The following is a 21,618-nucleotide window of genomic DNA, read 5'->3' on the forward strand; positions in this document are numbered from 1 at the left end:
CAGATCATTTTGAGAAGGAGATTGGTGTCCCTTAGTGTTTTAAGTGTTACTGTCTTTGCCATGCCATAAACAGTGTCACATCTGTGAAAGGAGTGCTCTACAATGCTGCTTGTTTCTGGACAACTTTGCTGTTTTCTGTTCCTTCTCCAATGTTGCAACAGTGAGCTGTCAGTTGCAGCATACACTGGGGAGGTTAGAGGAATGGGCTGCAAAGACGGGGTTCAGTTTTCTGCAGATAATTTTGTGTGTTCATTTTAATTGTTCTCATTGTATTTTTAATTTACCTGTCTTGCATATGAGGGACACCATCATATGTTTTAGGGACTCAGTGAGGTTTGTGGGCCTCATTTTTTATTTCAAACTGTTGTGATTGCAACACGTGAGAAACCTGAAAGCCGGAACTCTGAAGCACTGAATATCTTAGAAGTGCCCTAGCCACAGGTCATGGGGAATGGACAGGGTGCATCAGCTCCAGTTGGACTATGTGGCTTTCGTGCGTTCACAGCCGAACAATAGGTGCACAGTGTATGAATTGGTGAGGCCTTCTTATCTGTAGATCATTGACACTGTCCACCACTAGGGGATTCAGCTTGCTACTGGTTCTTATAGGACCAGTCTCATACCAAGTATCTGGGCTAAGGCCGGGGAACTGCCACTCACCATCCAGTGGCAGTTCATCATGGGGCATGTAAGTTCCTTGCAGCTCTGACTTCACCCGCATGCCATACTGTTGCTCGTCTGCCTCTGAAACACCTTTTCTGCAACCTTCCATGGGCCACAGTGCCATTTAGGATCCACATGCAGCATGTGCTGGAGGCACTCTATATGGAGGAAGTACAACACTAAATCCAGTGTTTTAATCATCTGCCGCCCTAGTTACTGCAGAGGCCCAATGTAATTTTAAATTTAAAGCAGTACAGGAGAGATGGCACTCTCGCTTCTGTTTTTAATGCAATATTTTCTAACATTTTATATGAGCACCACAACTATGCAGCTGTCTTTATGAATGGGCCGTAGCTGGGGGACTCCGTTGGTTGCTTTGTCATTTTCCTGGATTGTGTCCTCAAGGTTCGACTGCCTCAAGAATTTACTGTCTTCGATGCAGAATTATATGTGATCTTGCGGGCACTGGGGCAGATGAGATTTTCTTCCAGTACTAAATTTCTTGTTTGTTACCCAGCTGATAAAGTAATCCAGGATGTCCTCCTCCAACTACAACAACTGGGGAAGGAGTGTTATTCTGCTGGATACCAGTGCATATGGGTATTGTGGGGAACAAAAGGGCAGATCTAACAGCCATGGTGGTGTGTCGTGGTCCTCAGTTCTTTCAGCGTGCCATCCCTCTGCATGCTTTCACCTCACTGTTGAGGTACAAAGTCATGCATCAATGCGAATGCGACATACTGGAAGTGACTGATAATAAGCTCCGCGTAGTAAAGCCCACAACTCAGCTATGGTGTAATTCCTTCCATCCACATAGATGGGATAAGGTCCTCCTTACTCGTCTTCACATAAGCCACAGCCCTATGACGCATGACTTCTTACTCCGCTGAGAGGACCCTTCAGTTTGTGGTGCTTATTGCGTACAGATATCTATGCACCACATTTTATTGGACTGTGTTTTATTTTCTGACCAGTTAGCCATGGTGGATCTGCTGTCGGATTTGCCCTCTATTTTAAGTACTGTTCAAATGAATGTGGTTCAAGTTTTAAAGTTTTGTGAATTGTCTAAAGTTTTTCCCAAAATTTTAGGGAGATGGTTTTAATGTGTTAACAGGGTGACTGGTTAACTCAAGTTTTTCATAGGTAATCAGCCAGTCACATTTCCCTTTGCTTTTCTTTTAGCTCTTCTGTGATCTGTTTTCTCTGTGTTTTAATTTTGTGTCTCACTACTTTCCCTCTTTCTAAGTTGTTTTAGTGCATGTGAGATAGAGTAACTGTGTGGTCATCTCGAGGGTGTGAGTGTGCAAAGATTTTAGTGATTATCTCCACTTTTGTTTCTTTTAATAAGTGTGAGGGTGTAAGTGCGCGTGTGCCTGCAGCCCCCCCCCCCCCCCCCCCTCTCTCACCACACACACACACACACACACACACACACACACACACACACACACACACACACACACACACAGCTTGTGTCTATGCTGATGGAAAAGTGGTGACTGCCCAAGGGGGGAAGATGTTTGAAGAAGTAGAAGATAAGTGGACTTCATCTTTGGATATGCTCAAGAAACATTGTCACAGCATCAGGCTGAATGTCAGTGCAAGGAACATTTTGATGGAACTAAGAGTCAATGGCAGGAGAGCTAGTTCTCACATTCTGAGGACTTCTGCTCTTGCTTTGTTTGTGTCAGCTGCAGAATACACCTTGTTTGTTGAGTGCATCTGCTCACTCCAGCAGATTAACACTGCTATCAGTTAGACTGTCCAAATTCTGTCAGGAGACATGAAGCCCATTCCAGTTGACAAACTCTACCCAATTGTAGGAGTAGATCCCACCACTGTCAGACGGGCCAATTCAGAGGCGGCAAAGCAGATCAGTGATCCTCGTCATCTACTGCACTGTCACCAAGCTATAGTCTGTCAATTGAGATCTAGAAAGAGCTTCATCACTAGGACTCAGCCACCAAAGGGAACACTTGAGTCTAACCACATTGCCAAACTGAATAGTAGGCTGCTACTGGATATCCCTTAAAGGGAAGAGCAGGGCCATAAAATGATCTGTCCTACCCTGTTTTGAGATCATTCAAATGGCCTAGGATGGGTGTCCACTATTGCATGACCAACATGCAAAAATGGGACATCCTTCCAGCAGATGGAGACATGTCGTGTGAGAATGGAACAATGTAAGATCCAGGTCAGTTGCTCATATGCTCTGTACTGAACAACTTCACACAACACAGGACTTGGTCAAGGCAGATCACAAGTATGCCAGAGTTGCTACATTCCAGAAATGCTGATCAGACACAGTAAAGACAAATGAATGAGGGAATGATTGGTTAGAAATATATCTAAATCTAGGAAGATATCTCTCCTCTTCTTCCACACTTTAATATTAGCTCCCGTGAATCATTGAATGTTAATTTTCCTTTCTATTTTCTTTGAAATCTCCACAAAATCTCATTATCAATTTGCTCATGACTCAACATGTTTCCCTTTCCCTGCTGCACATATCTCGCAAATTGTCACAACAAATATTTTCTCTGTATATTTCAGTGTAAGACATAGCCATGCTCGTATCCTTATCTTCCTGCAATATTTCTTCAGGAGACAATTGCCTTACATTTTTTCTTTCCCAATGAAACAACTTGTTTTCCAACTATAATGTTCCCACTACTCAATAATGAATGCCATCATTTCAGTCTTACACATCTCATTATATCATGTCAGGAGAATCTACTTATCAGTCTCCCTAAAGCAAATGCCATCATCCAGTATTCAAAATCTGCATTGTTGTAAAAGTGGGCAAGCCATCTGCTACAAAACATCGCATTTGCCAGTCTTAAAAAAGACTGCTTTCTCTGCAGCTGATGTCGAAATATCCTCTCTTTCCTCGTTGGAAGCCATTTTGTTCCATTCTCCTCATGCAGTTTTCTGTGTATTCATGTTGGAAATGAAGGTAATGAAGGGGTACTCCTTTGCAGCTGGTTCTGGTTTATAGGGAATGGGGGGGGGGGGGGGGAGACTTAGGGGTATGGTTGGATAGGCCATGGAAGATCTGTTGGTGGACTAGGTATGGAGGGGCCTTTCTGTGAAGGCTTTAGTAAGATCATTATACTGAACAAGGGATTGCTCACTGGCATAGCAGGTTACCATGTATTTGTTTATATATCTTCCCCTCCAAGGAGTAGTATTCACATGCATGAATATAGTTGGTCTAGTGCATAAAATGAAGTTTGGAGTTGGCATCAAGTTTGGAGAGGTGCTGTTGATGGTCGCAAAGCCATGAGCATTTGCAAGCCATGAGTATTTTTGTGTATAGGGAAGTGAATGGTGACTGATGAGCAAGGAGCTGGATGGTAATGGGGATGGGATAGTAGACAGATGATGAATGAAATGATAAATATAGGAAGTTATAGTCGAGTATGCACTAGGAGATCCCTGAGAGCTAGTAACATTGTTGCCAGCTTTCAAATGCTAAGTACAAACAGCTGCAGGAGACAACAGCAGTCATCTGTAGAACTGTAACAACATTCAGACATTGCCATGAAGAAGCTTATGAAATCATGCTATACGATTAGTTGAGGTAAGCATGGGAAGGCTACCACACCCACCCCTCTGCAACTGTCAGGGATCAACTTATGCCGACTATAGCCTGTGGGCAAAGGGGGTTGGTTTGGTCAGTTAGAGCAGAGATTTTTTGTGTATTAGCACAGTTATCAATTATAAATGAGTGACCAGTTTTATTAAGTTTATAGGATTTCAGGAAGGAAGAGTATATGAGGTGGTAGAGCAATTGGGAGGAAGTGGTAGTTACATTGAGAAGGTAGATGAATTTGGAGGAGAGGTTTTGGGATTGGCTTGTGGCTTTGAGTAGGATTTTAGTCAGGGATGTAGGTGGTGCAAAAGTGTTTACATTGCAGAGGTGGGGGTAAGGAGAATAGATATTTGACCATTTCAGCTTGATTTAATTTGGTTTGGGAGAAGAAGATGAGACCTTAGGAAAAGGCTAACACTCCCAACCAAAAACTAACACAGAAACTTGTTTCTCCCAGTTCATAAGATAATGTAACTTTAGCAATTCCTGGAAGGTAACCAAGGGATGATTTGGCGGCAGTGGGACAAACTTGTGTTTGGACAGAGGTGTGAATGGGATTGGTAAGGTTTGTGTCATAAATCCCTCATTTCACTCAGGCTCATAGATAAAATTTTCATGATTTTTACACAGGTCTAAAATATTCTTATCCTCATTCCTACAGTCCCAACAACTTCTCTCATATCTGTTTCTCCTGGTTGTCTTTAGCTCAGCCTGGCATCTCCCTGGACATTGAACCCTATCTTTCCAAAATCCATCATCCATATAAAACCCCACTGTCATCAATTGTACTTTCACTTTGATTGCTGCCATCTCTTGTCACACTAAAAAATTTCTCTTATACAGTCTACTCACTTGCAGACATTCCATCTGCTGTTAAAACCACTCCTCTTCCTGTAATCTATCTCTCAACCTTCTCCATCCTCCCACCTTCCTCCTTTATGCCATCATGTACCACTTGCAAATTCCTCTGCATGCACCAGGGTGGGCCTGCTGATATCACTTTTTTTTAAATAAATTATCATGTAAAACTTGATTTGTTTCATGTAATGCAGATAAAGTGATTTGAAAATTGTAGATTATAAGACAGATAAATTACATTCCATCCTGGATTTTCCAGTCACAAATCAACACATAAGAAGTCAGTATCTGTTGTGATATATTCTCCTTCTCTTATCTGAAACTGTGATGTGTGGAATGTCAAAACCTTGGTAGTAATAATACTATATGACTCCACTAGAGTATTAAGATGCATAATGTCTCCTCACTGTTTCAGGTTGTCCATTTATTGGATGTGTTCCCACAGGGTCTGGGTTTCATGTTGGTCTTCGAGTTTATGCCATCTGGACTGCAGGAAATGATGCGTGACTTTGATAACTGCCTGACAGAGAGACAGATTAAAATGTATATGATCATGTTACTTAAAGGGGTAGCATACTTGCATAAGCATCGTATCATGCACAGGGTATACATCATATTTTGGTGTTTGATTTTACTAACTAGTAAGACTTAAGATATATTTGGCAGTACAGATTGTACAGTGCTGTTTATGATCCTAATCTCACATTAGAGATACTTTTTATTTGGTTTATGTGTCAAGTAGTCATAGTTTCTCTCTCTCTCTCTCTCTCTCTCTCTCTCTCTCTCTCTCTCTCTGTGTGTGTGTGTGTGTGTGTGTGTGTGTGTGTGTGTGTGTGTGTGTTTTTTGACATGGTAAGAAAAGTATGTAAGCAAAGCAGAGACAAATGGGAAATCATTTCAGTGAAGATATAGGCCACAAATTGGCATCTTGGAAGCAGCAAAGCTGGTTGACTGTTCATGTGCTACTGTTGTCAGCATTGATGGAAAGTGGTCGAGGAATGGTGAAACCATGAGCAGGCAACAAGGTGTTTGTCACTCATGCCTCATCATGAAATGGGAAGTCTGATGCTTGCCACTCTGCAAAACAAGATAGGCAATAATCTGTGGAAGACCTGATAACAGAGTACAGTGTTGTTGCAGCCACAATTGTTGTGAAGTAGACCAATCAGTGTGCACTATTAAACTTAGGGATTGGTGGGTGAATCACTGTTCGTGTTACACCACATTGTTGGTCACAGTGTAACTGTGTCATCTTGCACCATTGGTCAGAGACTAGCAGCAGCCAGACTAGGGAATTACCATCCCATGCTTAAGCTGCCATTAACACCACAACACAAACAGCAGTGTTTGGAATGGTGCTGTAACTGGGAAGCATAGACTACTGATGAATGGTGTCACACTGTGTTTGTTGACTAATTGCGGTTCTACCCCGGATGCCCCCTGCAGCAAGTAGGGCAGTGACCTTGAAAGAGGTACCATTCATCCAGTGTTTTGGAGCAGCAATGTATCATGGTGTGGGGAGCCATTGATTATGACTTCGAGTCACAGCTGATAGTGATTGAGGAAACTCAGATAGCACAATGGCATGTCATGGACAGCCTGTTCTTGTGTCACCTCTCGTGCAACAGTATTGCACTGCCACCTCTCAGCAGAACAGTGCTCATCTGCATATGGCAGCTGCCTCTGTGAACTGTCTGCTTGATGTTGAGGTACTCATGTGGCCTGCATGTGCGTAGATCTGTCTCAGATAGAACATGTTTGGGACCAGCTCAGGCGTAAACTCTTTCCCAGTGCAAGTATCCAGGATATTCAGGACAAGTTACAACAGTTGTGGGCCAGCTTGCTCCATGAGAGGATACAAGAGCTGTATGACACCGTTCCCAACTGAATCATTGCAGGTGTCAATGGCAGAGTGGGTGCTACATCATAATGATAAGTGGGCTCACACTGATAAGTTCTTTGTGAATTTAACTTGTTTTTGTAATCTCTGGAATAACATAACCCGTAATGCTCCAAAACAATTGTGCTTGCACCAGCATTGTAGTCTTTTGTCAGATCTGCCACAGATTGTTGCCTATCCTGTTTTACAGAGCAGGCAACCCTTTGATCCCTGGTTCACCTAGTGGTTGCAGTCTTCCCAAAATATATCATACCTAGTTTCCCTTTCTTTTTTCACTTCCAAAAAAGCATCTTGTCCTCTTTAGAGGTTGGGAGGGGAGGGGGAGGATATCTATTTATTCTTATAAATGTCCATCATGGAATTATGTCATCACCCTTGAGGGGTCTCAGTTATTTTATTCATTCATGTCAGAAACAAATGCAGTGAATGGTAATTACCATTAAAGGCAAATGAAAGGAAGAATTATAAAGCTACTTGCAAATGAACACACTTCATACATCACAATCACAGTGTAGGCACTTTTTTTTTGTTCCAAGGTGATGGGTGTTAAGAATCTAATGTGCCTTCATCTGATCTAATGGGAAAACAAAGGTAATAAGGGGTAGAGAGAGACTACAGTTCATATGAAAGATATATAAAATACACAATATTCCACATACCTTCTGGAACTTGCTATAAAATTGCCATGTTACATTACATGAAGTCAAAGCATAGAAGTCACTCTCCACATGTACATGTCTTGATAAAAGTCCAGTTGATAAAATACACATAGTTGTTAAAATGCACACAATTGATAAAAAAAGTACACAACTGAAACCCCCGTATCATCCATGCAAGCTGCTGGTGAACATGATTCTCACTAGCTTGCTGCACACCTTGCTGCTGGCAGAGTGTTGACATAGAGGCAGCATCTTCTATGAAGTTATCCATCTCCTTGCTGGATGGCATGTGTAGTTCATGCTAAATGACCACATACAGTGGCTACCAACAATGCGTAGTGGTGCACCAGAAAGAAAGCTTGATTTTTAAAAGTGCTCAATATAATGATTAGGAATGACTAATCATGGGCCAATGCCTATGCCTAAATAGATTACTGTTGACCAAAATCTTGCAACTTCAGTTGCATTCCTAGTCACAAACAGAACTTATTCAGTGCCAGAAGCAGGGCATAGTTTATAATCCAGCAGATGTTCCATCGTTTATGCTTCTAAATTCACAAGGAAGTGGCATTTCTGTAGATTATTCCTGAGTCTTCCAACTTCAGCACAGAAGTGGCTCAGTGATGTCCACATGATTCAGGTCTGTTCATGCCCTGAGGAAGGTTCTCTTGAAGACAGAGGCTACAGCAAGGAAACAGTTGTGGGGTCTGAATCTTGCATTGCTACCAACTTCTGTAAATATTGATAGAAAAGTTGCTACTTTTTCTTTGGTAGTTGGCTGTTATTTTTTGTCTCTTCAAAGAACTCTAGTGAATTCTGCTGAGACATTGTATCAATTTCAAATCTTATCATCATCTCACTTTTGGAAGTTTGGAAGACCTGGGATAGAGTTAGAATTTTATGAAAAGGTAGTCTTGTTGGTGCTTAATCATTTGTCTATCCAACACCTCCTTGTCCCTTTATCCACTTAAAGCACTTAACAGTTTATGGCTTTATTGGCTTTTGTCGCATTGAAAGTGTTCCTGCCAAACTTTCTGTACCTGTAAGCTTTCACTGTTACCATTGATGAACCATCCATTTATAAGTGATGTTCAACAGGGGGGATGTTGGAGGAGGGTCACTGCAATAATTATAAGTAACAGTTAAAGTTATTACTAGGTTGTAGCTAAATGTTAATAGTAATAACTAAATAACATGTTTAACATGTGAAAGATTCTGCTAAACTTTATGGGAAGACCAACTGTATCACTGATTACTAATTTTTGTTGTCTGTTAACTTTAAGTGTGGGGCTATAGTTTAAGTTTTAACAAGAACATTAAAAGAAAAACGCTTTTTGCTACAGACCATTCTATTGTTTCTCAAAGTGCTTGACTTTAAAATTTTAAATACTTTTGCATGTGCTCTAATCAATTGTGGAAACATTTTTTCCCCACACTTGATTTGATATTAGTGGCCCCAAAATATAAGTTTGGAAGGATTCAGAATAGTGACGTGATAAGAATTGCTGCTCTCTCTCTCTCTCTCTCTCTCTCTCTCCCTCCCTCTCCCTCTCCCTCTCCCTCTCCCTCTCCCACTCCCTCTCCCTCCCCCCCTCCCTCTCCCTCTCCCACTCCCTCTCCCTCCCCCCCTCCCTCTCATATACACTATATGATCAAAAGTCTCCAGAACCCCCAAAAACAAGTTTTTCATATTAGGTGCATTGTGCTGCCACCTACTGCTGGGTATTCCGTATCAGCGACCTCAGTAGTTATTAGACACTGTGAGAGAGCAGAATGGGGAGATCTGCGGAACTCACGGACTTCGAATGTGGTGGTCAGGTGATTGGGGTTCACTTGTGTCTATGCCTGTATGCGAGATTTCCACACTTCTAAACATCCCTAGGCCCACTGTTTCCAATGTGATAGTGAAGTGGAAGTGTGAAGGGACACATACAGCACAAAAGCGTATAGGCCGACCATGTCTGTTGACTGACAGAGACTCCGACAGTTGAAGAGGGTCACAATGTGTAATAGGCAGACATCTATCCAGATTATCACACAGGAATTCCAAACTGCTTCAGGATCCACTGTAAGTACTATGACAGTTAGACATGAGGTGAGAAAACTTGGACTTCATGGTCGAGCGGCGGCTCATAAGCCACACATCACGCCAGTAAATGCCAGATGACGCCTCACTTGGTGTGAAGACCATGAACATTGGACAACCGAACAGTGGGAAAACGTTGTGTGGAGTGATGAATCATGATACACAGTGTGGCAGTCCGATGTCGGCGTGTGGGCATGGCGAATTCTTGGTGAACATCGTCTGCCAGCGTGTGTAGTGCCAACAGTGAAATTCGGAGGCGGTGGTGTTATGATGTGGTCTTGTTTTTCATGGAGGGCGGGGGAGGGGGGGGGGGCACTTGCACCCTTTGTTGTTTTGTATGGCACAGGCCTACATTGATGCTTTAAGCACCTTCTTGCTTCCCATTGTTGAAGAGCAATCAGGGATGGCGATTGCATCTTTCAACACAATCTGGCAGCTGTTCATAATGCACGACCTGTGCCTGAGTGGTTACACAACAATAAGATCTCTGTAATGGACTGGTTTGCACAGAGTCCTGACCTGAATCCTATAGAACACCTTTGGGTTGTTTTGGAACGCCGACTTCATGCCTGGCCTCCCTGACCGACATCGATACCTCTCCTGAGTGCAGCACTCCACGAAGAAAGGGCTGCCATTCCCGAGGAAACCTTCCACCACCTGATTGAACATATGCTTGCAAGAGTGGAAGCTGTCCTCAAGGCTAAGGGTGGGCCAACACCATATTGAATTCAAGCATTACCGATGGAGGGCGCCACGAACTTGGAAGTCATTTTCAGCCAGGTGTCTGGATACCTTTGATCACATAGTATATATGTTTAACACAAAGAATCAAGAAGTAGTTATTAGGTGACAAATCAGATAAAGACAGGCAATAATGTTTTAGTTTGATGTTTTTCTCTGTCACATAATCAGCTGTTTTATGTGCTGTGTGACAGCTGACATTGTCATGGTCCAATGTTTCCCCTTGTTTTATCTCTGTTGTGGCAAACGAAAACGGTTTTTCAACTCTCTGAAGCAATGGTCGTGGCTTGTCCAAGGTAACCGCAGAAAGAAGTGGTCATTTTCATAGAAAATCTTCATGGACAAACCTCATTTATTGGTTTTAGTTCATTTGGAATGCTTAAATAGTTGATTGTTATGAAATTGTATACAGTGTTTCCATAACCTTAGGAGAATTTTTTTAGCATTTCTCTATGCCAGTTGGCAACAGTGTTTTTTGAGTTTTGGTCAAATTCTGCAGAATTCGTGGTGTGCAGACATGTTTCACATCTGAGTGTTTGTATAGACCCACATGATATGACAAACAATACCTCTGTCTCACAGTAAGTCTCATATCAATTATCTTCAGTCTTGTTGAGCCCAGCAGTGATGATTTTTGGAATGACAACCTGTTTTGGTCGACCTTCATGAAATCGATTGCTGATGGCAATATGACTGTTGCAAAATTCTGCAAACTAGTTGCAAACAGTCTTTTCCGATCGTTTTTGAGTCAGGCTTTAAAGGAAATTGTAAAGAAGTCATCCAGCATAAATACTGACTATAAAAAAACTACTTGGTCAGTTTATGAGCTGCTACTGTTTAAACTTTACCAAATAACAAATTTTAAAACAATAGTGACATCAGTTCAAAATACTGTCATCAAGTGATTATTTCTAAAAGCTTAAAAGGTGATCCTTGTATTCATCTGTGTTGAAACATCACAGAAAAACTTCAAAATATTGTTGTGCTGTTCAGTCCGAACAGTGGTTTTGATGCAGCACTCCACACTACTCTATCCTGTGCAAGCCTTTTTACCATTACAAAGCTTTTGTAACCTAGATACCTTTCAACCTGTTTACTGTATTTGTCTCTTTAGTTCCTCTACAATTTTTACCCCCACTCTAATACTAAATTGGTGATTCCTTGATGTTGCAGAATGTGTCCTATCAACTGATCCCTTCTTTTAGTCAAGTTGTACCACAAATTTCTTTACCTCAACCAGTACCTCCTCATTGGTTATATTATCTACCCATCTAATCTTCAACGTTCTTCCACATTTCAAAAGCTTCTATTCTCATCTGAACTGCTTGTCATACACATTTCACTTCCATACAATGCTATGCTCCAGACAAATATCGTGAGGAAAGGCTACCAAACGCATGAATTCATATTTGATGTTAACAAATCTCTCTTCTTCAGAAACATTTTTCTCGCTATTGGTTACATTTTATATCCTTCTGCTTTGGCCATCATCAGTTATTTTACTGCTCAAATAGAAAAACACAACTACTACATTTCGTAATCTAATTCCCTCAACATCAGCTGATTTAATTTGATTATATTCCATTACCCTTATTTGGCTTTTGTTGATTTTCTTCTTATATCCTCTTTTAAAAAAACTGTCCATCTGTTCAAATTCACTTCCAAGTTCTTTGCTGTCTCTTCCAGAATTACAATGTCATCAGCTAACCTCAAAGTTTTTATTACTTCTCGCTGAACTTTAATACCTCCTCCAACCGAGCGAGGTGGCGCAGTGGTTAGACACTGGACTCGCATTCGGGAGGACAACGGTTCAATCCCGCGTCCGGCCATCCTGATTTAGGTTTTCCGTGATTTCCCTAAATCGCTCCAGGCAAATGCCGGGATGGTTCCTTTGAAAGGGCACGTCCGACTTCCTTCCCCATCCTTCCCTAATCCGATGAGACCGATGACCTCGCTGTCTGGTCTCCTTCACCGAACAACCCCCCAACCTCCTCCAAATTTTTCTTTGGTTTACTCTAGTGCTTGGTCAATATAAACGGCTTCCCTTTCACACCCTTTGACTCTTATAACTGCCATCTAATTTCTGTACAGGGTGCATACAACCTCTCACTTTTGTGTTTTACCCATGCTGTTTTCAGAATTTCAAAGAGTGTTCCCCCTTCAGGTCCGGGGGGTTATAATAGGCCCGAGGTATCCCTGCCGGTCGTAAGAGATGACTAAAAGGAGTCTCACACTTTTCGGTCCTATAATTTCAGGTCCTATTTTATGGTTTGGTCTACCACTTTCCAAATTTTACAGAAATGTGGTCCGTATGGGGAAGGACCCCTTACGTGGTGCATGAGTTATCCATAGTTCTCTTAGATTCAATCTCCTGAACCTCTTGTCATGGCTTTGCATCTCCACCTGTAATTCAACTATTTGGGTGAGATGAGGGCACTTTCCAGGGTATGTCATCTTCTTCCGTTGTCTCATGTCCTCTTTCGCCCCCATGACAGTATTGGATTTCTCTGCGCCCATTATCCAGCACGGTAGCCAGTCCGTTGTAGTGGGTCCTTCATGTGCAGATTTGATGTAGCCCCCTGACAACACAGCAATCACACTGCTGATGCCTGAGCTGTAAACTCCTCACGTATACCAAGGAGTAGTCGCCTGTCTTCCTGGGGCATCAGGACTCCAGGCAACGGCCATCATGTAAGGTGGCCTTTGCTGTGGCTGGGTGGCACCTGTGGGGAGAGCCCCTCATTGGAGTGGGTGGCATCAGGGCGGATGACCCGCTATGAAGTGGAATAAGTCATATCTTGCTGGTGACCGTACAGCGCCAGCAGTCTCTATGAAGGGCAAGATCGAGTACAAAGCTGCAGATATGACCCTAAATCGTTTCCCTTCCTCGCTACACCATGGGAGGAACATAGGGCAACAGAAAGAAGAGAACCATATTTGCCTCAGTATTTAGTTTGTAGCAGAATGGAGGGGGACTCCATTCTACCTATGAAGCCTCAATTTTTTGTTGAACATCTTGAGGATAAGTTTGGGGAAGTGACAGTGCTGTCCAAGATGAGAAGTGGTGCAGTCTTGTTCAGACAGCATTCCCAGCCCAATCCTGTGTGTTACTTGCTTGTGACCGGCTGGGTGATATTCCTGTTTCCGTCACTTCCCATAAAAGCCTCAACATGGTCCAGGGGATTATTTTCCATCGCAACCTCCTCTTGCAATCTGACGATGAGCTCTGTGCCAATCTAGAACAGTGGGTCATGTAGGCTTTGCATAATGGAGGACATATTGAACAGCACTCCTTGTCGTATGGCTGCAGTGTTTTCACTGCAGAACTGGCGGCCATTTCTTGTGCTCTTGAGTGCATCTGCTCATGTACAGGCGAGTCGCCCCTTCTCTGTACTGACTCTTTGAGCAGCCTACAAGCTATTGACCAGTGATACCCCCACCATCCTTTGGTAGTGACCATCCAGGAGTCCATCTATGTCCTGGAATGGTCCAGTCATTCCATGGTGTTTGTGTGGACCCCAGGCCACGTTGCAATCCCAGGAAATGAACATGCTGGCAGGCTGGCCAAACAGGCTAGACGGAAACCGCTTCTGGAGATAGGCATCCCTGTAACTGACCTGCGATCATTATTACGCTGCAAAGTTTTTCAGCTTTGGGAGACGGATTGGCATAGTCTCAGTACGCACAACAAATTGCGTGCCGTTAAGGAGACAACGAATGTGTGGAAGACCTCCATGCGGGCCTCTCGCAGGGACTCTCCGGTTCTCTGCCGGCTCTGCATTGGCCATACGTGGCTAACACGTGGCTACCTCATCTGTCACAAGAACCCACCTCTGTGTCACTCTGGCTCACATATGACTGTCGTCCACATCTTGATCTGACTGCCCACTTTTAGCCGCTCTGTGGTGGACTTTTAACCTTCCCAGCACCCTACCTTCAGTGTTGGGCGACAGTGCCTCAAGCCCTTCTCCCTAAGGTCACCACCCTCCCTACATTTTAACTCTGTCACACTTTCTTTGCATTTGTTTATCTTGGTGGTCATCTTTTCCCTACATGTGTTCATCTCACTTTCCTTTTTTGGGGTGGACATTTTAATGTGTTGCAGAGGGGCTGACTCGTACTCTTTTATTATTGTGACCAGCCAGTCCAGACCATATGCTCTATGGTTTTAATACCTTCTTCTACTTTTCCTTGTGGTGTATGTTTTCCCCTTTTTTTGTTCATTCAATTTGTTTTCTTTTTAGGTGTGGTGTTGGGTGTTTTTGTACCTTGAATCTTGCTTGCGTCAGGAAAAAGGAACTGATGACTCTGTAGTTTGATCCCTTTATACCCCAAACCAACCAACCAACCAACCAACCATCAAAGAGTGTAAACCGGTCAACATTGCCAAAAGCTTTCTCTAAGTCTACTAATGCAAAAAATGTAGATATGCTTTTCTTTAACGTATCTCCTAAAATAAGTCATAGAGTGAGTATTACTTTGTGTGTTCCTACATTTCTCCAGAACCTAAACTGATCTCCCCCAAGGTCAGCTTCTACCAGTATTTCTATTCTTCTGCGAAGAATTCATGTCTGGATTTTGCAACTATGACTTAGCAAACTGATAGTTGGGTTATATTTACACCTATCCGCACCTGCTTTCTTTGAAATTGGAATTATTGCTGCTTTCTTGAAGTCTGAGGGTATTTCACCTGTCTCATATATCTTGTGCACCAGGTGGAATTGTTTTGTCCTGGTTCTACAGAAGGACATCAGTAGTTCTGACAGAATGTTGTCTACTCCAGGGGTCTTGTTTCAGCTTAGGTCGTTCAGCACTCTGTCAAATTCTTGTCACAGTACCATATCTTCCATCTCTTCTCTGTGTATTTCCTCTTCTCTTTCTATAAAATTATACTCAATTTTTTTTCCTTATATAGACTTAAATATTCCTTCCATCTTTCAGCTGTCCCTTGCATAGACCTTCTATATTTATTCCTTCCATCTTTCAGCTTTCCCTTCTTTTCTTAGTACCGACTTGCCATCTGCTCTCAATATCCATGTAGCTTCTCCTTTTTTTCACAAAAAGTGTCTTTTAATTTTCCTACAGGCATTATTTATTTTCCCCTAATTATGCAAGTTTCTAAAAGCCTTGAATTTTTCCTATAGCTATTCCTGCTTAGCCATTTTGCACTTTCTGTCAATCTTATTTTTTCAATGTCTGTATTCTCTTTCGCCTGTTTCATTTGTTGCTTTTTTTATATTTTCTATTTTCATCAATTAAATTCAGTATTTTTCTTGTTTTTCCAAAGTTTTTTTACTAGTCTTTGTATTTTTATCAATGTGATCCTCTGCTGCCTTCCTTATTTCATCTGTCAAAACTACCCATTTGCCCTCTGTTGTATTACTTTTCCTGTTTCAGTTAATCACATTGTAATGCTTCTTGTGAAACTCTCACAATCTCTGTTTCCTTCAGTCTATCCAGGTTCCATTTCCTTCATTTTCTGTATGTGTGCAGTTTCTTCAGTTTTAATCTGCATTCATAACCAATCAATTATGCTCAAAGTCCAAACCTGTGCATGTGGAAGTGTCTTACAGTTTAAAATCTGGTTTCAGAATCTCTGTCTTTACCATTATATAGTCAGGCTAAAACCTTACTGTGCTCCACGTCTCTTATAGCTATACAGCCTTCTTTCATGATTCTTAAACAAAGTGTTAATGATGATTTAATTATGCTCTGTTGAAGTCCTGCCAGACGGCTTCCTCTTTCATTCTATTTCCACAGTCCGTGTTCTTCTCCTATCTTTCCTTCTCTTCCTTTCCCTACTACCAAGTTCCAATCATCCATTACTATTAAATTTTCATCTCCCATAACTGTTATAATGTCAAGTTGAACACATGTATTTCAAAACGACACAACACATATAAGTCACTGAGCAAGTTGACAAGCAAGACATGTGAACACGGTAACATTCAAATGAGCACAGAGTCCAAGTCTAGTGGCCGCTGGCTGGCTGGCTGGCTGGCTGGCTGGCTGGCTGGCTGGCCGCTTTGGTGGGACAGTTGCTGCATGGCTGGCAGACAGCGCCGCATGTAGAGGTTGCGCGTAATTGCGCGGCGGCACTTTGAATGATCGGCGAGTCACAACACTTTTCCCCCCTTTGAAATTTTTTCACTGGTCTTGATGGAGGTGGCCTGTATATTGCTAATGTCCATAGGTGTTGCGTGACTGGCCGTAAAGTCTCGAGGAGGAGGCTTCCCGTACGGACGGAAGTGTCCCCGATGATAACGGGTCGAGATGGCAGGAGACGTAGGGGTCGAACCTGCTAGGGCCCCGTGCGCCAATCTGCCCATTGCGGCAAGTCCAGTTGATATAACAGGAGACATGGGTGATGTGTCGGCGTCCGTAGGAGAAGGAGGCAAGTAGATTGGCTCCGACAGATGACGGTCATCCGGTTCCTGCATGGGCACGTCTCCTGGTGGCGTCCGTTCTTGTACTGGCACCGAGATGACGGTGAGAGGGCTGCATTGTGAGTAATGAGAGACGCCAAGATCCTGAGTGTCCGGTAGAGCTGAAGGTGGTGTAGCGGCATTCGGAACAGGCGTTGCTGGCACACGTGGCTGAAGCTGGTCCGAATGGCGCACTGCAACACCCGTGTTCATCTGGATTTCATACAGGCATCGACCACGGTGTCGTAAGATGCGGCCCGGACTCCATTTTGGGCGCCTGCCATATCCCCGTACTCAGACTAGGTCATCGGCGGTGAACCGGCCAAGCGAAGGCACCCGCGACCGTGAGGTGGAAGGCCGCAGAAGATGAAGTAGCGTGCGGGGCTGTCGGCCATGTAAGAGCCCAGCTGGGCTGTGGTCGCCCATGGGGGTGGAACGGTAAGAAGCCAGAAACTGGAGAAGTGCATCATCAGCAGCAGCAGAAGAAGTCAGGAGTTTACGCATCTGAGCCTTAAATGTGCGGACCAGTCTTTCAGCCTCACCATTTGATTGTGGATGGAACGGAGGGGCCATGACATGCATAACGCTGTGACGAGCACAAAAATCTGCAAATTCGGAAGAGGCAAATTGCGGACCATTATCAGTAACAAGAGTAGAGGGAAGGCCTTCCAAAGAAAAAATGCGTGCTAGAGCACTTGTGGTTGCCGCGGTGGTAGGCGACGTGCATTGGACAATGAAAGGAAAGTTAGAGTAGGCGTCAATTACGAGGAGCCAATAAGTACCTAAAAAAGGACCCGCAAAGTCAGCATGAATGCGCTCCCAGGGCATCTCAGGCGAAGGCTCCGGTGACAAAGATGATTTCGGGGCGGTGGCCTGTGACGCACAAGGGCCGCAGGCAGTGACCATGTGTGCTATTTCAGAGTCGAGCCAGGCCAGTACACATGATGGCGCGCCAGAGATTTTGTGTGAGACACACCCCAGTGCCCTTGGTGAAGGAGGCGCAAGACCGAAGCACGCAAAGATGCAGGTACCTCAACACGCGGCGAAGCATTGTCGGTGGAAAGGAGGATAACACCATCCCTAGCCGTGAGGCGTTAGCGCAAAGCGTAGTAGTTCCACAACGGGTCAGAAGTCTTAGCGGACGGACGATCTGGTCAACCCTTCTGAATACAGCGTAAAACCCAGGAGAGGGTAGGGTCAGAACCCGTAGCCGCTGCCAGCCGGTCCCCTGTGATGGGGAATTCATCCACAACCCACTGCTCGGCAACATCCAGATGGAAACACAAAAGTTCGTCCTTATCGAATGCCAGATCAGGACCCATGGGAAGGCGAGACAGTGCATCAGCATTCGCATGTTGAGCCGTCGGCCGGAAATGAATCTCATAATTGAAATGAGACAAGTAAAGAGCCTAACGCTGGAGGCGGTGTGCAGCCTTGTTGGGAAGTGACGATGATGGATGAAACAAGGAAACAAGTGGCTTGTGATCCGTAACAAGATGAAATTTGGATCCATAGAGAAAAACACCAAACTTATGAAGAGCATAAATAATGACCAAAGAGAATGGTGTCCCTCAGGGTAGCGTTTTAAGTGTGACTGTTTGCCATCGCTATTAATAGCATTACGTCCATAGTGAAAAGTCCTGTCCAGTGTTCTTTGTTTGTGGATGATTTCTCTTTGTTCTGCTCTTCTTCAAGCCTTGCAACGACAACTCGTCAGTTGCAACTTGCGATTAGGCGTTTGGATGACTGGGCGCAGAAGAGTGGATTTAAGTTTTCCACCGAGAAGTCTGTATGTGTTCTTTTTAACCGTTCACGTTCAATTTTAACCTTTCCTGAGTTGCGCTTGAGGGACACTATTCTTACTTTTAAAGACACGGTGAGATTTCTGGGTCTCCTTTTTGACTCGAGGCTGACATGGTTACCTCATCTTAAAGACCTGAAACGGCGGTCGCTTCAGGCTTTAAGTATTTTAAAATGTCTTAGCCACAGTACATGGGGAGCTGACAGGACTTGTCTGCTCCAGTTTTACAGGGCGTTTGTGCGATCTCGGCTCGATTATGGGTGCACGGTGTATGAGTCTGCAAGGCCTACTTACTTAAAGATGTTGGACGTTGTGCACCATGAAGGGCTTCGGTTGGCCACTGGGGCATTCCGAACTAGCCCCATACCAAGCCTCTGTGCAGAGGCAGGTGAACCGCCACTTCATATGCTGCGACGGCTACTTACGGTACGCCAGGCGTTTAAAACTTTGTCCACACCCTACACACCTGCATACCATACCGTTGCTCAGCCTCCTCTGGCACGGTTATTTCATAACCGGCAACGTGCGACGCAGCCCTATGGGATTCACGCACAGGATTGCCTCGCTGCGATGTCTGTGGCTGGTCTTCGTGTTTTGCGTCGCGGTTGGAGCAGATCTCCACCTTGGCTCCTCCGGCGTCCCAAACTTATTTTAGATTTGACTCGTTTTAAGAAAGATGGCACACCAGATTTTACGTTCCAATCTCTGTTTTTTAACATTTTAGATGTGCATCACAGTTTCACTGTCGTTTATACTGATGGCTCGAAACAGGAGACTTTCCTTGGCTGTTCTGTGGTGTTCCCTAAACGTGTCACCCGGATTCGCCTCCCTGCTGAATATACCATTTTCGCAGCGGAGCTCCACGCGATCCTGAAGGCACTGGAGCAGATGCATCGTGTTCGGGGCGATCGATTTCTTCTCTGCTCCGATTCTCTTAGTGCCTTACAATCGCTGCAGAGCCTCTACCCGACTGAGGAGATGGTCCAGTTGATACGTGACCAACTGTACTTGCTCCAACAGCGGGGCAAAGAGGTATCCTTCTGCTGGGTGCCTGGTCATGTCGGCATATGGGGCAATGAACAGGCTGATCGGGCTGCCAAGGAGGCCTGCAGAGAGCAGGATGTGGTCCAGTGTCCTATCCCCTTGCAGTCAGTCATCGCTGCACTCCACAGGAAGTGCATGGAGTTGTGGGAGGACGAATGGCTGGCGGTGATGGCCAATAAACTGCGGTCGGTAAAGTCAACCACTCGGCCGTGGCGTTCCTCCTGCCGGTTGCTCAGGCGGGAAGAGGTGGCCCTCACACGTCTGCAGATTGGGCACTGTCCTGTGACGCATAGCTATTTATTACGCCGGGAGGATCCTCCGTTTTGTGACGCTTGTGGTGTGCACATCTCTGTCCAGCACATTTTAACCGACTGCATTTTATACCGTGATGCAAGGGCAGAAGCACAAGTTGATGGGGATCTGCCTTGTGTTTTAGCTGACGATGAGACATGTGTGTCTAGGGTTTTTAAGTTTTGTGATGTGTCTGGACTCTGGCCTAAACTTTTAGGCTGGAGGTTTTAGTGTATTGCAGAGTGGCTGACTCCTCCCTTTTTTCCTTGTGGTCAGCCAGTCACTTCCATCTGCTACATTGTTATAGCTCCCTCTACCATTTTCTTCCTGTGTTGTCCACGTTTTACTGCTGACGCCCTGCTTCATCCCACGCTTCAGTGTGGGTGAGCACATATTTTTCAATGGTTTTTCCCCGTGTTTTATGTTCTGTTTTATGTAACTGTTCTGAGTGTTTTTCTTGACACCCGTCTCACTATGTTACTGATCGGGCGCTGAAGACCTTGCTGTCGTGCGCCCCCAAAACCCCTCTACTACTACTACAAATAATGGCCAAAGCTTCTTTTTCAATTTGAGAATACTTCTGTTGGGCATCCGTGAGCGTTTTGGCGGCATAAGCAATGGGTTGTTCAGAGCTGTCTGAAAAACGGTGCACAAGGACTGCACCGATGCCATATTGAGAGGTGTCCGTGGCAAGAACAAGATGTTGGCCAGGTCGATAAGTGGCCAGGCACGGGGCCTGTTTCAGCATGGTCTTCAATTTCTGGAAAGCCGCATCACATGACGTGGACCAGTGAAAAGGCACGTTTTTATGCAACAGGCGATGCAACGGCTGAGCCACCGAAGCAGCAGACAGTAAAAACTTGTGATAGTATGCTATTTTCCCCAAGGAGGCCTGCAGTTCATTAACAGATGTAGGGTGAGGAAGGGCATCGATTGCAATGACAGTTTGCTGAAGCGGACGAATACCATCCCGAGAGAGTTGAAACCCCAAGTACGTGATAGATGCCTGAAAAAATTGTGATTTCTGAAGATTGCACTTAAGACCGGCAGTCTGTAAGACATGAAAAAGTGTGCAGAGGTTTTGAAGATGTTCTTCAGTGGTGGAGCCAGTGACAACAATGTCGTCCATGTAATTTATACACCCAGGGACAGGGTGCAATAATTGTTCCATGAATCGCTGAAAGAGAGCAGGGGTGCTGGCAACCCTGAATGGCAATCGTTGGTATTGATAGAGGCCGAAAGGCATGTTAAGGACCAGAAACTGCCGGGAAGCAGCGTCGAGAGGAAGTTGATGATAAGCTTCTGACAGGTCAATTTTAGAAAAATACTGCCCTCCCGCAAGTTTAGTGAACAATTCTTCAGGTCGGGGCATAGGGTAAGTGTCGATGAGGCATTGCGCATTTACCGTGGCTTTAAAACTGCCACAGAGACGAATATCACCATTGGGCTTAGCAACGACAATGACTGGAGAGGGCCACTCACAGGAAGTGACAGGAGGCAAGACCCCTGAAGTAGCGAGATGATCCAGCTCCCATTTTACCCGATCACGAAGGGC

General features: G+C 44.3%; 1 protein-coding gene across 4 annotated transcripts in view; it reads left to right on the forward strand.

The window, feature by feature from the left end:
- The window catches only part of LOC124789242 (cyclin-dependent kinase 20-like), a 55,504-nt gene that overhangs the window by 8,787 nt on the left and 25,099 nt on the right, over positions 1-21,618 (forward strand). For 3 of the 4 annotated variants that reach the window (XM_047256540.1, XM_047256548.1, XM_047256555.1), the window contains exon 2: positions 5,532-5,720. The exons of the other annotated variant lie outside the window; for it this stretch is intronic. In XM_047256540.1, coding sequence (XP_047112496.1) covers positions 5,532-5,720 — 189 coding nt within the window. The remainder of the gene's footprint in view (positions 1-5,531; positions 5,721-21,618) is intronic. 4 annotated transcript variants of the gene reach the window in all.

This window comes from Schistocerca piceifrons, chromosome 1, assembly GCF_021461385.2.
Source record: "Schistocerca piceifrons isolate TAMUIC-IGC-003096 chromosome 1, iqSchPice1.1, whole genome shotgun sequence".
NCBI classification, from domain to species: domain Eukaryota; kingdom Metazoa; phylum Arthropoda; class Insecta; order Orthoptera; family Acrididae; genus Schistocerca; species Schistocerca piceifrons.